General features: G+C 41.1%; 1 protein-coding gene across 2 annotated transcripts in view; it reads right to left on the reverse strand.

Annotated features, from left to right (window-relative positions):
* Positions 1 to 3,734: 3,734 nt before the first annotated feature.
* The window catches only part of LOC133422021 (E3 ubiquitin-protein ligase RBBP6-like), a 28,167-nt gene continuing 15,553 nt past the window's right edge, over positions 3,735 to 16,348 (reverse strand). For both annotated transcript variants that reach the window (XM_061711882.1, XM_061711883.1), the window contains 8 exons: positions 14,727 to 14,829; positions 14,580 to 14,646; positions 14,424 to 14,466; positions 14,000 to 14,326; positions 11,383 to 11,481; positions 7,458 to 9,323; positions 7,129 to 7,255; positions 3,735 to 5,583 (listed from right to left, as the gene is read on the reverse strand). In XM_061711882.1, coding sequence (XP_061567866.1) covers positions 4,411 to 5,583; positions 7,129 to 7,255; positions 7,458 to 9,323; positions 11,383 to 11,481; positions 14,000 to 14,326; positions 14,424 to 14,466; positions 14,580 to 14,646; positions 14,727 to 14,829 — 3,805 coding nt within the window. In that variant the 3' untranslated portion in view covers positions 3,735 to 4,410. The remainder of the gene's footprint in view (positions 5,584 to 7,128; positions 7,256 to 7,457; positions 9,324 to 11,382; positions 11,482 to 13,999; positions 14,327 to 14,423; positions 14,467 to 14,579; positions 14,647 to 14,726; positions 14,830 to 16,348) is intronic.

Consider the following 16,348-nt stretch of genomic DNA (forward strand, 5'->3'; position numbering starts at 1 on the left):
AATGAATGCCACTTGAAGCAGGCAGGGAAGTTCAGTAGCTGTTGTGGAGGACACACAGCACACAAGAAGCCGACGGGAGAGGTTACATTTGTGTTTTAATATCATCCCAAGTGTCCTTGTATCCCTCTGTCAAAGGTTTGGACCGAAGCCAAGCTGGGCATCCTACAGCAACAAGACTTTTGCCTGTTCAGTCCCAGCATGCCTTGGCACAACGCTGAGCGATTACTCTCACAGCAGCAAGACACAAAGAGGGAAGAGGGAAAGACAGAGACGCTGGATCTCTGCCATGTCTTACTTCTGGGGAGTTAATGAGGCAAGAAAAGCCTGGGTAAACTCAAATTATGAACATATATGCACACAAAGCACAGAGGGGATGGCACATGGTGCCAGCACAGACAACACAAAAGACCGACAAAGCACAACAGACACTAACCTGTGTGAAAGCAGACTGTCAGCATGTCTTTGTCCTGATTAAACCGCTATTTTGATCCCTGATTGAAATGTGAGTTATGGCAGAATCTCTGTGCAGAAAAATGGTGAAGAAAAGGAACATATAGGGTGCTGGGAGTGATAATCCTTACCTGTAAGCTAGGGGTTTCAGACTTGGATGGGATTGTGCTGCTCGACTTGGTCTCTGATTCAGATATTAGGGGTGGCTGTTTGGAAGCTAACATAATGTTTAAAAAGAAGGGCAAAGGAAAAAAGAATCACATGACCTAGGCAGAAAATAAATAAAAAAAATCTAAAAACAATCAGAGATGGAGTGAAAGTAATATTAGCCTTGTGTATACTTCAGCACTTGATGTAGCAATACAACATGTGGCCACATGGGGGCAGCATATCACAAGAAAGTTCACGTCAGCCTCAGAGACGGTATAAGAAGAACTGGACAAATCCCAGAACTGAAACAAGGACGAGCAGAGCTCCGGGACCCCCTTCTGCTCGGCCCACTGCTTGCTGGGTTCAACCCATTCAGTCGGGGAAGCCTGCACGTGTCTGACCACGGGCTCCAGCAGACTTCCACCTGGAATGGTCTGGAAATGCTCGTCCCGCTCATGGTTGCTTGAGCTGAGTGCGCCAGAGGAACTATGGAGCTGTCGGTAAAGGTCTCAATGGTAACATAAAAAAAAAAGTCTTTATTCTTTATTCACAGCTCAGAAGATATCCCCAGAAGTGTTTGACCTGGAAGAACTAGGAGAAGCTGATACTGATACAAGCCAGAGAAGAAAATAAAAACGTAAGTATACAGACCGATTAAAGGTACAGAGCTGTAAGCTGCAGGACACAATGACTGCGTTTACATGCAGTCAATTTAAAACCTGAATATTAGCAATAACCCGGTTTTGCACGGCCATGTAAACACCAATAACCCCTTTGAATAACCCGAATTTGCTCATATTCCGGTTTTTAAAAACCCGAATGTGCCCCGTGGGTTACTCCTTTTAAAACCCGAATATTCGGTCATGTAAACGTCTAACGGAATATCCCGATCAAACGGACCATGAATTTGTTTTCTGTGCATGCTCTTTTCGCAAGGAATCTTGGTCTTTTGAGTCCAGGAGGTACTTATAAACATGGAGAAACACAAGACCACGCTACACTTTTGGAGTGAGGAGGAGACTAATCATTTTATAAATGTAATGAAGGATATGAACATTTTGGCATTTGTAGACGGTAGAAAGTACCGGGATAGCGATGTTTACAAGAAGTTGACCGAAAAGTTGCGCGAAGCAGCATTTGTTTTGAATTTGGATACAGGAAGAAGAAGTGGAAATGACGGTAATTGCGTCATGATGTTCTCCGTGCATCGTTGGTTTGATCGAGATATCGCAAATGATTAATTACCATGTATACAGGGATAACTGTTTGCTCATGCATGTAAACGGAATATTCCGAATGTTTCAGTAACTGGAATATTAGCAATAACCCGAATTTTGACTGCATGTAAACGTAGTCAATGAAGTGCACAGCTACACAACGGGACCCACTGGTTAGCACATTTTTGTGATTGGCTCGTTTGTCAACACAACAGTCTCTTCCGTCATCCAGTGGGCAGACGTGGTGCTGCTACATTGAGTGGCTTTAAAGCTCCATTTTTACGTTTAAGGTAATAAAGTTGCACAAAAATGCTGAAAGGAGTTTTTCAGACAAGAAAAGAAGAAAGCTACATTTGAAGAAAAAAAAACATGCTATATCTGACTTTAAAGACTAGTTTATTTGATATAATCAGAGAAAGAAGTAAATGTCTCACCTTAAACATTCCGATGTGAAATATCACTTGCTCAGTTTATGTAAACTCTTTCATGAGATTGTTTAAGTTTTAGGCTTTGTGACCAACTCACAGATAAATAAGATGTTTCCAGGTGTTATACTTTCATAACACATACAAGCATGCTCCACACTATTTGCTGAAGAAATGAGCTACTTTTAGATTATATTTTTTAAATCTTGGCAAAATTTTAGAAGTGTAAAAATCAAAACAATTTTGAGCTGCAATGATAAAAACAGTCTGTAATATCGCTACTTTGTGTAACCAAAGCCTTTTTTTTATCAATTTTTCTCCTAAACATTCTTGGCTGTTCAGTTTCCTCTGCAGTCACACTTCTTGATGAACTAATCAGTACAGTCCTCCCTCTGTTCTTGTGGTTTTGCAGCTCTGCTTTTCATGAAAAAAAAACTAACAAATATTGCACCATTAAATTACTATTTATTTACATATGGTTATACATAAAAAACGATCACAAGGACTTCACCTGTTCGCACAGGTACTTGCAGCAGTCTGGTTTTTAAACCGGGGGCTTGGTGGTTAGGGCTGTTGCCCCACAACTTGAGGCGTTCTAGTTTTAATCCAAGCAGGTTTTTTTGTGGGTGGTGTTTGTTAGTTGATGGGTTTGTGTGGATTTTCGTTCCTGGACACTGGTTTCCCCTCACGGTCCAAATCGGTTCCAACGTGGATGTCCTTATGTGGAGCTGGAACTCGCCTGCGAGCTGTCCGAGGTGCAGCCCTGTATTTTGCTCCAGGATAAAGTACAGATAATGGATGGATGAAAAGTTGCACCCACATTTTTTGGGGTTTTGTACAGAACTGACCACTGACAGACAACCTAGTTGCAATCTTTGGTTTGCTGCTCAATTAATCTGAAAATTAATAGAATGTTTCAATTTTCAAAAGAAGAAAATAAATAAACAATTGTACTATCTTGGGTTTTCAAACAACTAAAAAGTTGAATTAAAGCAGCACAATGTAACTTTCAGCTTTTGAGTTTGGCGGCTCCTTTGGACAAAAGCGGTAGTGCTTTACCAGTAGTGTGGCAGGGTTCCTACCATCCACCTCCAAGTTACATAGTCCCAGTGAAGGCGATACAGACCCCTCAGACCATGACAGAGGTGTCATTAAACATGTTGTAAGTTGATGTACCATCACAATGACTCTGGAAATATGATATTAAGGTGGAAAAGTTACATTGTGCTGCTTTAAATGTTTTTTTATTCAATATTTAAAAAATCAAGTCCATAAAACAGATCCAAGAGGGCAATCATTTATGATGTGAAAACTAAAAACTTCAAGATAAATTAAACACAACGTCTGCGTCGTGACAGTCAATAGCCCTGAATAGTTTAGTATCTTTTTTAAGTATTTGGTAATTCATACAAATAACTAGATATAAAAAATAAATTAAACACAAAAAGGAAAAACAAATGCAACAACATCAGTATGATTTTTTTTTTTAGTTTAATTTCCATCAAAAACAGGAAATGTTACATCTTCCCTTGGTAAATAATAATTTAGCCATCCAGCTGTTTTTTTTTTTTTTTTTTACACATTCACAAAATTAAAAAGAAAAACAAAACAACACAGAGGCTGCAATAATAAATCTTCATTGTAACAATTTTAAATAAATCAGCCTTTTTATAAATTAAATAATCTTATAACGCAACCCTGTGCGAGGCAAATCATAAATCTTATAACGCACCCCTGGGCGAGGCAAATCATATAACCGACTCACGTTTAGTCAGAGTAAGACGTCCTTCGTGCAACTTGTAACGTTGCAGGTTCATTCGGTGTAAACCTTTGTTTTTCTAGCAGCCGTGAGTTAGTCGCAAGCATGTGCAAAATCTTTTCAACTTTAAATAACTCAAAGAGTTCTGAGGCGTGGCATCGGTTTTCATTCACAATCATTTTCATTTTTTAAAGTGCTTTGCCTTCACAATTCTGGATGAGTCATACGAGGTATAACAGATCTTCACGTGATACAAAAAGTATCATGGGAAAAAATTAAATAATGATTAAATATATCCAGGCACGATTTGGTCAGAGAAAGGAAACACATTCCAGGATTACATTTACTCTTATTTCCTCACAGTCAAGATGACAAGTGCGCGGCTCTAAGTGCTGTCTCCTTCCTCCTTTCACCTGTTGCCTGCCTCTCCTCCGTTTTCCTCCTCCGCTTCATCTTTACAGCTCTTTGATTTCTTAGTTTGGTATTTTCTTCTGTCTCCGCCCTGCAGCTCTGGGAAGGCGTGTCTTTTCTCGTACTTGTGCTGTTTTTCCTTCTCTCTCTTGTCTTTGGCGTTGTCGTGGTTTGCTGATGAGCGAGTGCTGCTGCTGCTGCTGGGTTTCTGTTTCCCCTCCACTTCTCTCCCCGTTTTAAGTACCCTTTCTGGTTTACGTTCTCCTTTCTCCCCCCGGCTCTCATTTCTTCTTTTGCTTTGCTGTATTTCCCAGTCAGGAGATGCTCGTTGAGGGCCGCCAAGGGATTCTCCAAAGAGCGGGTCTCTGTCCTTCCTGTGGCTGGAAGAGTGGGCCGTTGCAGGTTTGTATCGGTCTCTGTAGCTCACTGATGGACCTTGGTTACAGTATTGGCGGACATGGTCATTGTCTTTACTTTTCAGGTCCAGAGACATTAAGGCTCGACAGGTTTTGGATGCATTTGGATCAGGCGGGTTGGTAGGACTGCTTATCGAGCTGCTTCCCCAGCCTCCCACGCTGGATGAGCTCTTGCTGCTGCACTGGCCACCCCTCCGCTGCCAGTGTCTCCTCTCCGTTTCTTGTGATGTAAGGAGAGGGGAGCTGTGAGAGTAGGAGGGAGGATTTCTCCTTTGGACGGAGGTCATTTTGTTCCGCTCCCAGTCTCTTCTTCCTTCCTCCCTTGTTTCTTGTTTTGATCTTTTATCTTCTTTTTGCCTCTCACTGTCTCTTCTCTCTCTGTCCCTGTACCTCTCAGTCCTCATCTCTCTGTTTCTGTCTACAGGCACATGGCTGTCAGGTCTATCACGGCCACTAGAGGGAGTCACAACCGGCTGTGTCCACGGTAAAGTGTAGCTTCTCTGTTTCTCCTTGTCTCTTCCTCTCTCTGCCACTTTCTCCCGGTCTCTCTCACCCTCTGCTGACCGTGGTCGCTGCCGTTCATCGTCATTAAGTGTTTCATCTTCTTTCAGTGTTTCATTATTGGTCAGTGGCTCTGATGGATGAAGTGTAGCTACAGTGTGAGTGTCAGTTCTAACCCTGATGTCTTCTCCATCCTGCTCTTCTTTATTCTCCCATCTGGATTGCCGTTCCTGAGACAGGTGGGTAAAATACAACTGCAAAGGAGAGATTATACAAAACAATAATGGTAAGAAAAAGCATTGAGCAAACAACCATCATTGCATGTGTTCAGTAAGGTGTTAGTGGACACCTTATAAAAAGCGTAAGGAGCAAAAGGATAGGTTTTTCCCAAACCTTTACAATGGTCCCAGATGTTAATTATTAGGGGTGTAACGATACACTAATCTCACGATACGGTACGATACACGATATTGAGGTCACGATAACGATACGATATTATAGCAGTATTTTTTTAACAACCTTGAATGAGGAACATACGACTGGAAAAATATTTCTTTTATTTGAAAGACACAACATACAAAACAATGCTGTACGTTTGCCCTATTGTTACAGTTTGTAATGCTTTATAACTGTTTAAGTTTTAAAGAGAAAGCCAGGCCAACCATTTTCCACAAACTGAACTAAAAGTAAATGTCAGGTTTGCATTATGCATCTTCAGTTTCATACATTAAAAATATTTAGCCACAAACTGAATAGTTTCTCTCATGTATGACTTGAATTTTTTCTTTCTAATTTAACAACTAAAATTAAATAAATAAATAAATAAATAAAAGTAAATAAATACATACAATTTTACATCATAAAAAAGATTGATTCATGCTCACCTTATAAGTGTAAGAGGAGATGTATTTTTGTTAAGGTTATTTTGGTAATTCAGGGTTCATTATTTTATAAGTATATTCTTTATATTCTGATGTAAATCAGGGACTATAATGACACTAGTCAGTTTATCTGTAGTTGTTAATATGTTTTAGATTGGGCGGAGTGATACGCCACAGTACGGCACTAGCTGCTGTGTTGATGTTCTAAAATCCTACGCTGTTGAGCCGAGCGGACATTATAGTAGACTGGAACTCAGCAGAATTTGCCCGCGTGTTTATCCTACTCACGACCCGAAAAAGGTTTAATTTAATAAGGTAAGGCTTAACTCTACACCAGACTTACATGAGTAAAAGTTCAGAGCTCAAAACGGGACCGCAAAACGGGACTAGTTTCTGAGCGGAGGAAGATTTTGGTCCGCGGGTCGAGGTGCGGTCGCGGCCGCGGTCGGATGCGCGTTTCTAGTCATTAAAATTAATAACCCAATATCGCGATACACTTTGTCACCTCCACGACACGTATTGTGACGTTTTTGTATCGCGAAATTTCGTGGCACGATATATTGTTACACCCCTATTAATTATCATGTTTGTTGGTGGCTTGTTTATAGTTTGTCAATAAAAACTGATTCCCTAAACCTGTCCTGGTAACCATCAGCCATGGCTTCCACTAAGCAGCTTCCTCGCACTGTGAAAATTAAGATAATCAATGTTGACAGAGTCGAAGGCGGTAAAAAAAGAAAAGAAGCTGCTCAGTTTATAAACAGTTAATCATGGGAGTGTCATGGGACTGTATAATCATGGGTGTGGATTAATCATTTGGGTTTGTGTTGCTGCCAGTGGTATTTCAAATATTAGAGCTATAGAGGAAAGTCATTTTACAATAAACCCGCGTCCACTACTGCTCCAATAGAAACACACCTGTTCGAGAACAAGATCATTCTGGATTTCTTCACCGTGGTCCTGAGTGTTTTCCGTGTGAGATTCCACCACAGTCTTCTTGTCATGACTCTCTTCTCCAGCGCAGTCACCCACCATGGAGGCACAACTGTATTTATCATAAACATAAACAATAACTCCATTAACCTTGTCAACAAAGATGAAGCACCAAAATCTGCTGAGTTTTAACAGGAAGAATTCTACTGAACCCTTATTAAGATCCCACTTATTATATAACAACACAAACTAATGGCCAATTGACTAATTTGTTATTAGTCCCCCAAAAAAGTCAATAGGAGTTAAATTCTGACCTGCCATCTTCTGGTGTGTTGTTACATCCATCACCCTCCTCCTCCCTCTGCAGGTTATCTCCATTTTCTCTGCACGGGCTCTCCTCCTCTCCTCTCTGCTCCTGGGACCTAAGGACAGACGTGTCCATCTCCTCTCTGCAAGCATGTCTTACTCTCTCTGCTTCTTCTTTTCCCATCACACTTTCCTCTTCCCCTACTGTAAGAACATGATGCCATGAGTCCTCCTTCCCTGCAGCTTTTTTCTCACCATCTCCCTCATCCACAGCATTTACTCCCCACTCCTCCTCCTTATCTTTGCAGGTAACTTCCTTCCACATCTGTCTTTCTTCTTGTTCATCTGGTTTGATTTTATCATCCAATATGTTTTCCTCGCTGAGTTCCCCCTTTTTATTTAACTCCATTTCTGTTTTGTCTTCGTTCCAGCTCTCCTCTTTCCCTCTAGTCTGACTTGTGGTTTCCTGTGGACAGATCTCCGTTATAGGCGAGTTCTCCTGATCAGTTTTCTCCTCCTTCCTTTTCGCACACAGATTGATGTTGATGCTTATCTTTTTTTGAGGCATCACCTTTATTCCTCCCTCCCAGATGTCTTTCTCTGTCAAGGAACATTTCTTCTCCTTTTTCTCTTCTGTATTTTGCTTCTTTCTGTTAGATAACTTGGAAGACTCTCCTTCACGGCTTTCGGGATCTTCTGAAGCCTCAGCTGTGCGAGGTTTAACAGTCACACGGCTGTTTCTCTCTTTTCTCTCTGGACCGGCTCTTTTTCTTTTGTTCCCCAGTAGTGAGTCGGGATCTTTTCTGTTGTCAGGGTGTTCTCTACGTCCACCTACCCTTTCCGGCTTTTTAGCGTGCTTTATTTTGTGTTTTCGCCTCATAGAGTTTGAATCCTCACCTCTTCTCCACCCTTGCTCTCTTTCCAAACGTTTTTCTTTTTTGGCTTTTGGCTTTTCATAGTCTTTGTCTAAAGGGTGATCTACTTTGGGGGAAGGTTGGACTGGCTCTAAAGCATCATTGGTAATTGCTGTGCGCCCAAGTTCAGTGTCACCCTTGCGGGCATTGGGCTCACCCTTGCGAGCATTGGGCTCAGTGTTGACACTCTTCTTGCCCTTTTTGCCGTCATCTGTACAATCACCTGAATCAGAGGAGCAAGAATCCTCCACTTTTCTTCTCTCAAGTTTCTTTGTCCTTTTCTGTTCATGTTTCACAGAGTTTGTATCATTTTTAAGTATTACTTGCTTGTTTTCCGTTTTTTGTTCTTGCAGAGTAGCCCTGTCTTTTGATTTTGAGGAGCGCCCGTCGCTGGACGAGTGGGAGCGAGGAGAATGGCAGCTGTCACTTAAGGAGTGAGATGCTGAGGAGTGACTGTCACTTGAGGACTTATAAGAAGGGGAGCGACTGCCACTGGACGACTCGGATGAAGGGGAGCAGTCTTTCATGCTGCCCGTCACCAGTCTACTTGGAGGTGGGCAGCGAGGGTCCTGAAGATAAGGAGAAGGGGGAGGAGGCAGCTGGTGGAAGTGGGTGGTATAGCTGCTGAAATACTTCTCATACCATTCCTGGTACTCCTTCGTCCACTGCAAGTAGCGCTGTCTGTCCAGCTCCAGGCTGCTCGTGTCATTTGTATGTTGAGAATTTAATGAGCCTCCTGCTTGTTCTCTCCACTTTTCTTTCCCCATCTTTGAGGCCGACCCCTTGCTATGATGACGGCTCTTCTGGTGGTGTGAATTGGATTTGGATTCATAGCCACCTCGAGATGAAGAAGAGGATGACGGCGTAGGGGAGCGAGGGCGATGGTAGCCAAACCGATTAGAAATGGTGGAATGAAAGCGGCTACGGTAGTCTCTTTTACTGGAGTATGAGGAGCGGGGTCTGCAAAAAACCCCACAAAAGACCAAAAGAAAATAGAAAGAAAACAGGATTCAGAAAAAAAACAACTTAAAGTTTTATTGACCAGGAAAAGATGAAAATAATAATATGGTCCTTATCAGGTCTTAAAATCAGGTAAATAAAACCTCAAATGAAGAGTAAAGTATATGTGACACTGTCATTATTCAGCAATGATACCGACTGACATCCTGACCTGCAGTCCCCCCTCCGACCACCTCAGTGTCTGCTGCTTACATCTGCTTATATAGTCATCCCTGTACTGCACCAGTTAGCCATTGTGTCTCTGTCTCTCCTTTCTCTGTTCTTCATTCTCTCAGTCTGATCTCTCTCTTCCTGCTCTGCCCAGCTAGTCCCCCCTTATGATCCATGTCTTGGTCCAGGTTGGTTTCTTCCCTCCTACAGGGGAGTTTTTACCTGCCACTGTTTATGTTATGTTTATGTAATAATTGCTCAGGGGTCATGTTGCGGGTCTCTGGAAAGTACTTAGAGACAACTTCTGTTGTAATAGTGCTATATAAATGAAATTGAATTGAACAAAAATTAAGTAAAAATGCAGCACCAGCTGTGTGAAAAACTAAGTACATCCCCAAAGCTCTCATGGGAATTAAAACGGTAAGTAGCAGTCAAGTTGGAGTATGCACAAATCTGGCTCTTAACAAGCACTACCTGTTGTTTTTTCCTATTCTAACGTCATGAACTTTAAAGGAGCATGAGGCAGGATTGAGGCAGGATTTCTGAAAAAAAATTCGTATACGTTTTAAGTTTTCTAGTAATAATGTCAGATGAAGCGTCCCAAACCAAAACGAATGAGCCCTCTAGCGTATCTCTCCGTTGCCTTGAACAGGCTGTGTGCTGCAAAATGTGCTGCAATTGTGACCGGAATTTCCCGCGCTGTCCTGCGGATGTGACGTCAAATGACGCTGCATGCACGTTCTCCCCGTTCTCCCTTGCCGTTGTTGGCTGCAGTACCCCCAACGGCCATCGTGGCGAAGGTGGCGCTAATCAGTCTCATTTCTTAAAAGGAGCCTCATGCTCCTTTAACATCTAGCATGTTAACTAAAGTCTGCAGTCTGAGAAAGAGCTCTTGGGTTTTTACAGTTTTTTAAAAATAGGACCAGAGGGGGCATGTATAGCCCAGGACTGTTGCATGTTTTTGTGAGGGTAGCTCACATTAGCTACCCAAGGGAACACGAGGAGAACATGCAAACTCCACACAGAAAAAGGCCCTTTCGCCAACCCCACCCAGGGTGTGGGCGCCGAAGTCATGGGGGAACTAACACGCACCTCAGCGCCCACAGCGTCCCCGGCAGGAACTAACCCAGGACCTTCTTGCTGTGAGACGGCTGCACTACCAGCTGCGCCACCGGGGTTTTACAATTTTTCTGAGCGTTGCACAGTCTGACCTTGGGGTATATATGCAGGGACATCCACTACTGGGGAGACTGACAGCAATGTTGAATATTTTCCACTTGTAATTCATTTTTCTCACTACAGATCTATGGACTTCAAGTACTTTGGAAAGGATTTTATAACCCTTCCCAGACTGTTGAGCAGAAACAACTGCATCTCCAAGATCATTTCTGAAGTCTTTCCTCCTTCACCTTGTAACTACCTTGATGGTCAATGTGATGTACATCATCTGATCTAGTTCCCCTATCTGGTTTTTAGCTCTGATAAGAACCATTTGCCTTTTAAAAAAAAAAAAGAAAAATGATGTAAAATTTTAGAATTAAGATGGGGTAAAGTTTGATAATAATAATAATAATAATAATAATAATAATAATAATAATAATAATAATGCAATGTGTGTGTGTTGGGGGGATATTAACTTTATTTATATTTTCAACAATATTTTCTAAATTTGAGGTAAATCAACCATTGGCTCAAACTGTAAAAAGTTAACATTCTGTTTCTGTCAATTTTGGGATCAATACCTACAATAAGAACTACAGAACTATACATTTAATAAAAGTTGAAAAAATAGCAATTGTTTAAAAAAAAAAACAACAAAAAAAAGATGACAACTTGCAGAAAGAAATACCTTGATCTGGACCTGGAACGAGATCCAGAGCGACTAGTTGAACGAGAATAAGAGCGGTAAGATTTGGACTTGGCATGAGGAGAACGTCTGTAAGGTGACCTGAGAGAAAAAGAGAGGGAAACATCTGAGGATGTGTGCGATTTTAATCTTCCAAGAAATACAAGAAGTCTAAGTGCCTTCTAATTGTGTTCTTTAGGAGTTAAATGGACCTGCATGACTGGTAATCTACACCAGCAGCTGATGAGGATTATCAATATACTTTTTAAGCACTCCATTTGAACACTGCAAAGCTGATGTAATTATAATAGGCACATGATTTTGATCACAATTACGTGGTCATAAAAGCATAAATAAGTTAGGATACTGAGCCAGATTTATTAAAATGAGCACATTTGTATATATAATAATTACAGTCATATTAATCCTCAGTAATACTATAACAAAGAGGACAGGACAACCAGAACCTCGATAACAAAATGCTGAATCTGACGCAGAAGACATTCAATGTCTGCGACCAAATTAACAGGAGACAGTTTTCAAGATCTGGCCCACAGGGGAACCGGCGATGGGCAAGATCTGCCACATCTGGGGAATCAAGAGAGGAACAGTAGGGGAAAAACTCATTTCCACTAGTGGGTGGGAACAGCGTGGACCTTGCTGCAGGCAAAACTATGACCACATGGGATAGGGCTGGGCGATATGGACCAAAAGTCATATCTCGATATTTTCTAGCTGAATGGCGATACTCGATATATATCGATATTTTTTCTGTACCATAATTGGGGTTTCCCCCAAAGCATTATAGCATAGCATCTCTGTTAGCTTCATTTCTTTCTGAGGCAAACCCTTAAAAAAAACAGTCAGTTTTAATACAAAGCCTCGTGCCAAATGTCACACAGGTACCTTTATTAACAGAGGTCTGCACAATATCAAAATGTATAAAACAAATGAAATAAAAATAAACTGCCTGCATATATATAGAATAAAAATGCTTCTTGAATAAAATAAAACGAATATCACTTTCCTGCATAACAATTAAATTAAAATACACTGTGCAATTAATACAATTAACAGGCAGACTTTTCCACTGAGGTTGACATTTGTGCAAATCTCAAATAAAACATTCAAGTCAATTTGTCACAAAATAAGCTATATCAAAATCATTACAAAAAAAAAATATATATATATTTTTTAAATCGATATAAACGATATTGTCTCATACCATATCGCGTTTGAAAATATATTGATATATATTAAAATCTCGATATATCGCCCAGCCCTAACATGGGACATCCCAGCCATACCAAGTGGCCTTATGATTATATGGCCACTTTCAAACAGAACAATGTGATGAATGTGACATACAAGAGATTCAACACCCCACAGCACGTAAAGAGGGGGCTCAAACCACTCTGAAGACTTCTTCCAGACACAGAGTTTGAGGACGCAACCCAGACGTACAGTCCAACCCCGGGAAAAATAGATGAAGCCATGGAGACGCTGGTCAACATAGACCGCCACGTACAAACTCCTACCAAGCCACAGTTGAAGCAGGGAATCTGTCTCCATGGACCTAAAGCAACATTTGCTGTCAGTGCCACGGATACCTCAACAAGAGATTCAAGCCAAAGACGGGAAGAAAACTTCATCCCCAACATCAAACATGTTAACGCCAAAATAATTTGTTGCAAAATCAAAAAGCAAATTTGATGTGAAACTGAATATTAACTACGTGTCAGATCCATTCTAGCTACTATGAACAGAAGAGAAAATATTTCTGTTGTATTTTGATGGAAGCAGTTGACAAACATTTAATTTAGACCTCAAATATGTCCTATTTTGTTGCCTTTAACTTATTCAATTATAATTATTACATTTTAAAACCCTACTTTTACGTCCTTCCCAGTGACAGTTGGGATATATCCTGTAATTCTGAATAGAGTCAAGCGGGTATAGAAAATATAGATATATACTGTAGGTGAATCTAATGGGGAAAAAATAAAAGGGAAATTTTCCTTTTCCTTTAGAAGATTAAAGATAAATACTCATTTATAATTTGATGAAATCATCACAATGGCGTAACATTTCCCAGTTCTGGTATGACTGCAGAGCACTCAAATCAATGTTTCCTGCAGATGTATTCAGAAATTCACTACAAACAAATGCATCAAATTTGGCCCAGATCAAAGAACGTATGGCTGAGATACAGCGAAGAAGCAAGGCCTCCATATATGCTGCTAACAGCTGATTGTAAACAACAAAATCTTGTGTAATTGTAAAAAAAAAAAAAAAAGTAAAAATTCCACCATTCACTAAAAAAAGGTAAACTCCTGCAACAGGGCCAGGTTGTGCGTGTCGGGTGCCAACTATCACTGTGCCTGGTAAGCAAATACTGAGTATTATGTATTGCCAAAACAAAGTCTGCACCAGGTGCAAAGTGAAGGCAAATCCCTAGTCTATTAGTTTTAAAACAAAGATGTAAACACTTGTATTTCTTAGTGATGAATGGAAAATTTTACATTTGAAAAGTAAAATTGTTTGGGATTTCTAAACACGATCAAATGAAACATTATGCCTCTGAAGAACTGCCACTACAGAACACGGATGTTTTCTGTACCTTTCCTTCCTTTGTTGGCTGTACCACTCATTGGGGTTGAAGGCAGAGGCAGGGGACACTGAAGTAGAGGGGCAGAGGGAGGGTATGGGGGCACCCTTGGGGGCAGGAAGCGTCCAGACGGGTGTGGTTGGCTGGTATCCAGGGGGATAATTGCTGTGAGGCTGGTGTGTTGGGATAAAAGTGTGAAACAGAGGGGAAGGAAAGAGAGGTGAAGGTGTGGTTGGATATGAAGATGATGATGAGGAGGAGGATGTCACAGAGGAACTAGGCTGCTGGGCGCTGGAATCAGTCAAGCCTCCGGCGGGAAAACCTGAGGAGGAGGAGGTGCTGTAAGGAAAAGATAGGAAAGAGGAAAAACATCAGTTTTGAAGGAAGAAACAGCCTCAAAAACAGACTTGTAAAGACACTGAAATACAGCCTGTACCTGTCCCTGAGGGTTGATGATCCTGACTGTGTTGGAACTGAATCTGTTGAACAAGAGAACCACGTTTCATTATTATTATTTTTTTATATTAGAATAGATTGATTTAGATTAGGCATTAGAATATAACAGATAGAAAATTATTTCTACATCCCTCACCTAAGGAGCAGACCCAGAGGTTCTCCTCGACCTTCTGAACCGGTTCTGCAACTTGACTATTGTTTAACTGAAAAGACACAAAAATTACAAAGTTGTATATGTTTGGGAGTGTTAATGAAACTGCATCGTGTGTGAATGTGCTCTCACTAGTGAATTCAGCTGTGACGGAGCATCGATGGGATCTTTGTCAGAAACCAGCACAGATGAGGCAGCAGCTGCTGAGTCATCATGTGTCTTTCCTTCTGTATCACTGAGTAAACAGTACATACGTCATCAAAATTATTGAACGGGCCAGCTGAAGCCACTCAACTATGCTAGTCCAGCTATTTTAAAATGTGCAATCTTATAAAAGCAGAAGCAAACTAAGCAGCCACAACATTAAAAACAAACAGGTAAAAAATAGCATTTTCTATCTTATTAGAATGTGACTTACATACCAAACAGCAAGTTAACAGTTTTTAACATTTGCATTTTGAGAAAGGGGCTAAACAGTAAAGGCCAAATGAAGGGGCCGCAACATTTTCATAACCAGTAGTTAAAAGCTAATAAACATCCAAGGTAAAACAAGCAGTGACGCATCAGTCAGTGGATAATAGCACCCACACGGGTAACAAAGGTTGGCCCATGTGGTACAATGCAAAAGAAGAACCACTAAAGCACAAACTGCTGAATTGTAGCTGTGCAACTGCAGAACAGTCAGCGTGCCCATCCTGACATCAGTCCACCAACAAAAGCCCCTACAATAGGCACAAGAGTATCAGAACTGAACCACAGTGTAGTTAACCTCAGAAGACACTGGCTGGATGTTCAAGGGAAGGATGGAGAGTTAGTGTGATACTCCAGGTAACAGTCTACTGGGAAACCTTACGTTTTAGCATTCATATGCACTTTAATTTGTTGCCTATGAATTGCTTCAGACTACATATGACCTTTAAGGACAACAATTCTGTTTAAAGTTCTAGCCTGGTGCCTATTTTTCACATGTGAGATAAATGTTCTCAGCAAGATACACAACCAAAACATTTGTCGGTCATCATTCTGACCTTATATCATACACAATATCGTACACAATATGTCACAGACTCTAAACAAACGTTATATTCCAATATCACTCTAAAACAAATGAGGGCAACATATCACGGGAGAGATCAAGTGCCAACAATCTTAACTTCTGCACCGACTCGATTTGTTGAAAACACTCGACTGGCCGATAGAGTCTGGCTCCAAAAGCGAGTGCCATGTTAAAATGTCCAACTTTAGAGCAGAAAAACATTTTAACAGCCTGGTTCAAAACACCATTTTGGTCTCAGTTGTTTTATTTCACACCCGTGACAACTCTGAGGGGGATTCATTATTTTGTACCACGCCAGGAGAGTTTACATAAAGCATTACATTTATTTCTAATATGACTGATTGACAGTCGGCTCAGCCAAGCGCTCGCTGTTATCATTTCATGGATTCACACTGAAAACGCCATGAAAGCGCTGTGAGAGGCGTCGGAGGCCACGGAGGCATTGGAGGTGGCGGGAGCAGCGCGTTGGAGGCATCCAGAGCGTCAATTTGAAGTTGAAAAATCTCAACTTTATGCATATGAGCAGCGGCGACACAGAGGCAGCGTCCAATCACAGACCGGGATTCCCGAAGCAACAAGCCTCAATGCAGATTGTACTTTCATGTACACACAAACGTGCACTCATTCACATGCGTACATGAGCATAGCTGTGCACTAACAAACTTATTTTATCCGGAATTAATATATTTCATCCAGC

Source organism: Cololabis saira, chromosome 21 (assembly GCF_033807715.1).
Source record: "Cololabis saira isolate AMF1-May2022 chromosome 21, fColSai1.1, whole genome shotgun sequence".
Classification (NCBI taxonomy): Eukaryota; Metazoa; Chordata; class Actinopteri; order Beloniformes; family Belonidae; genus Cololabis; species Cololabis saira.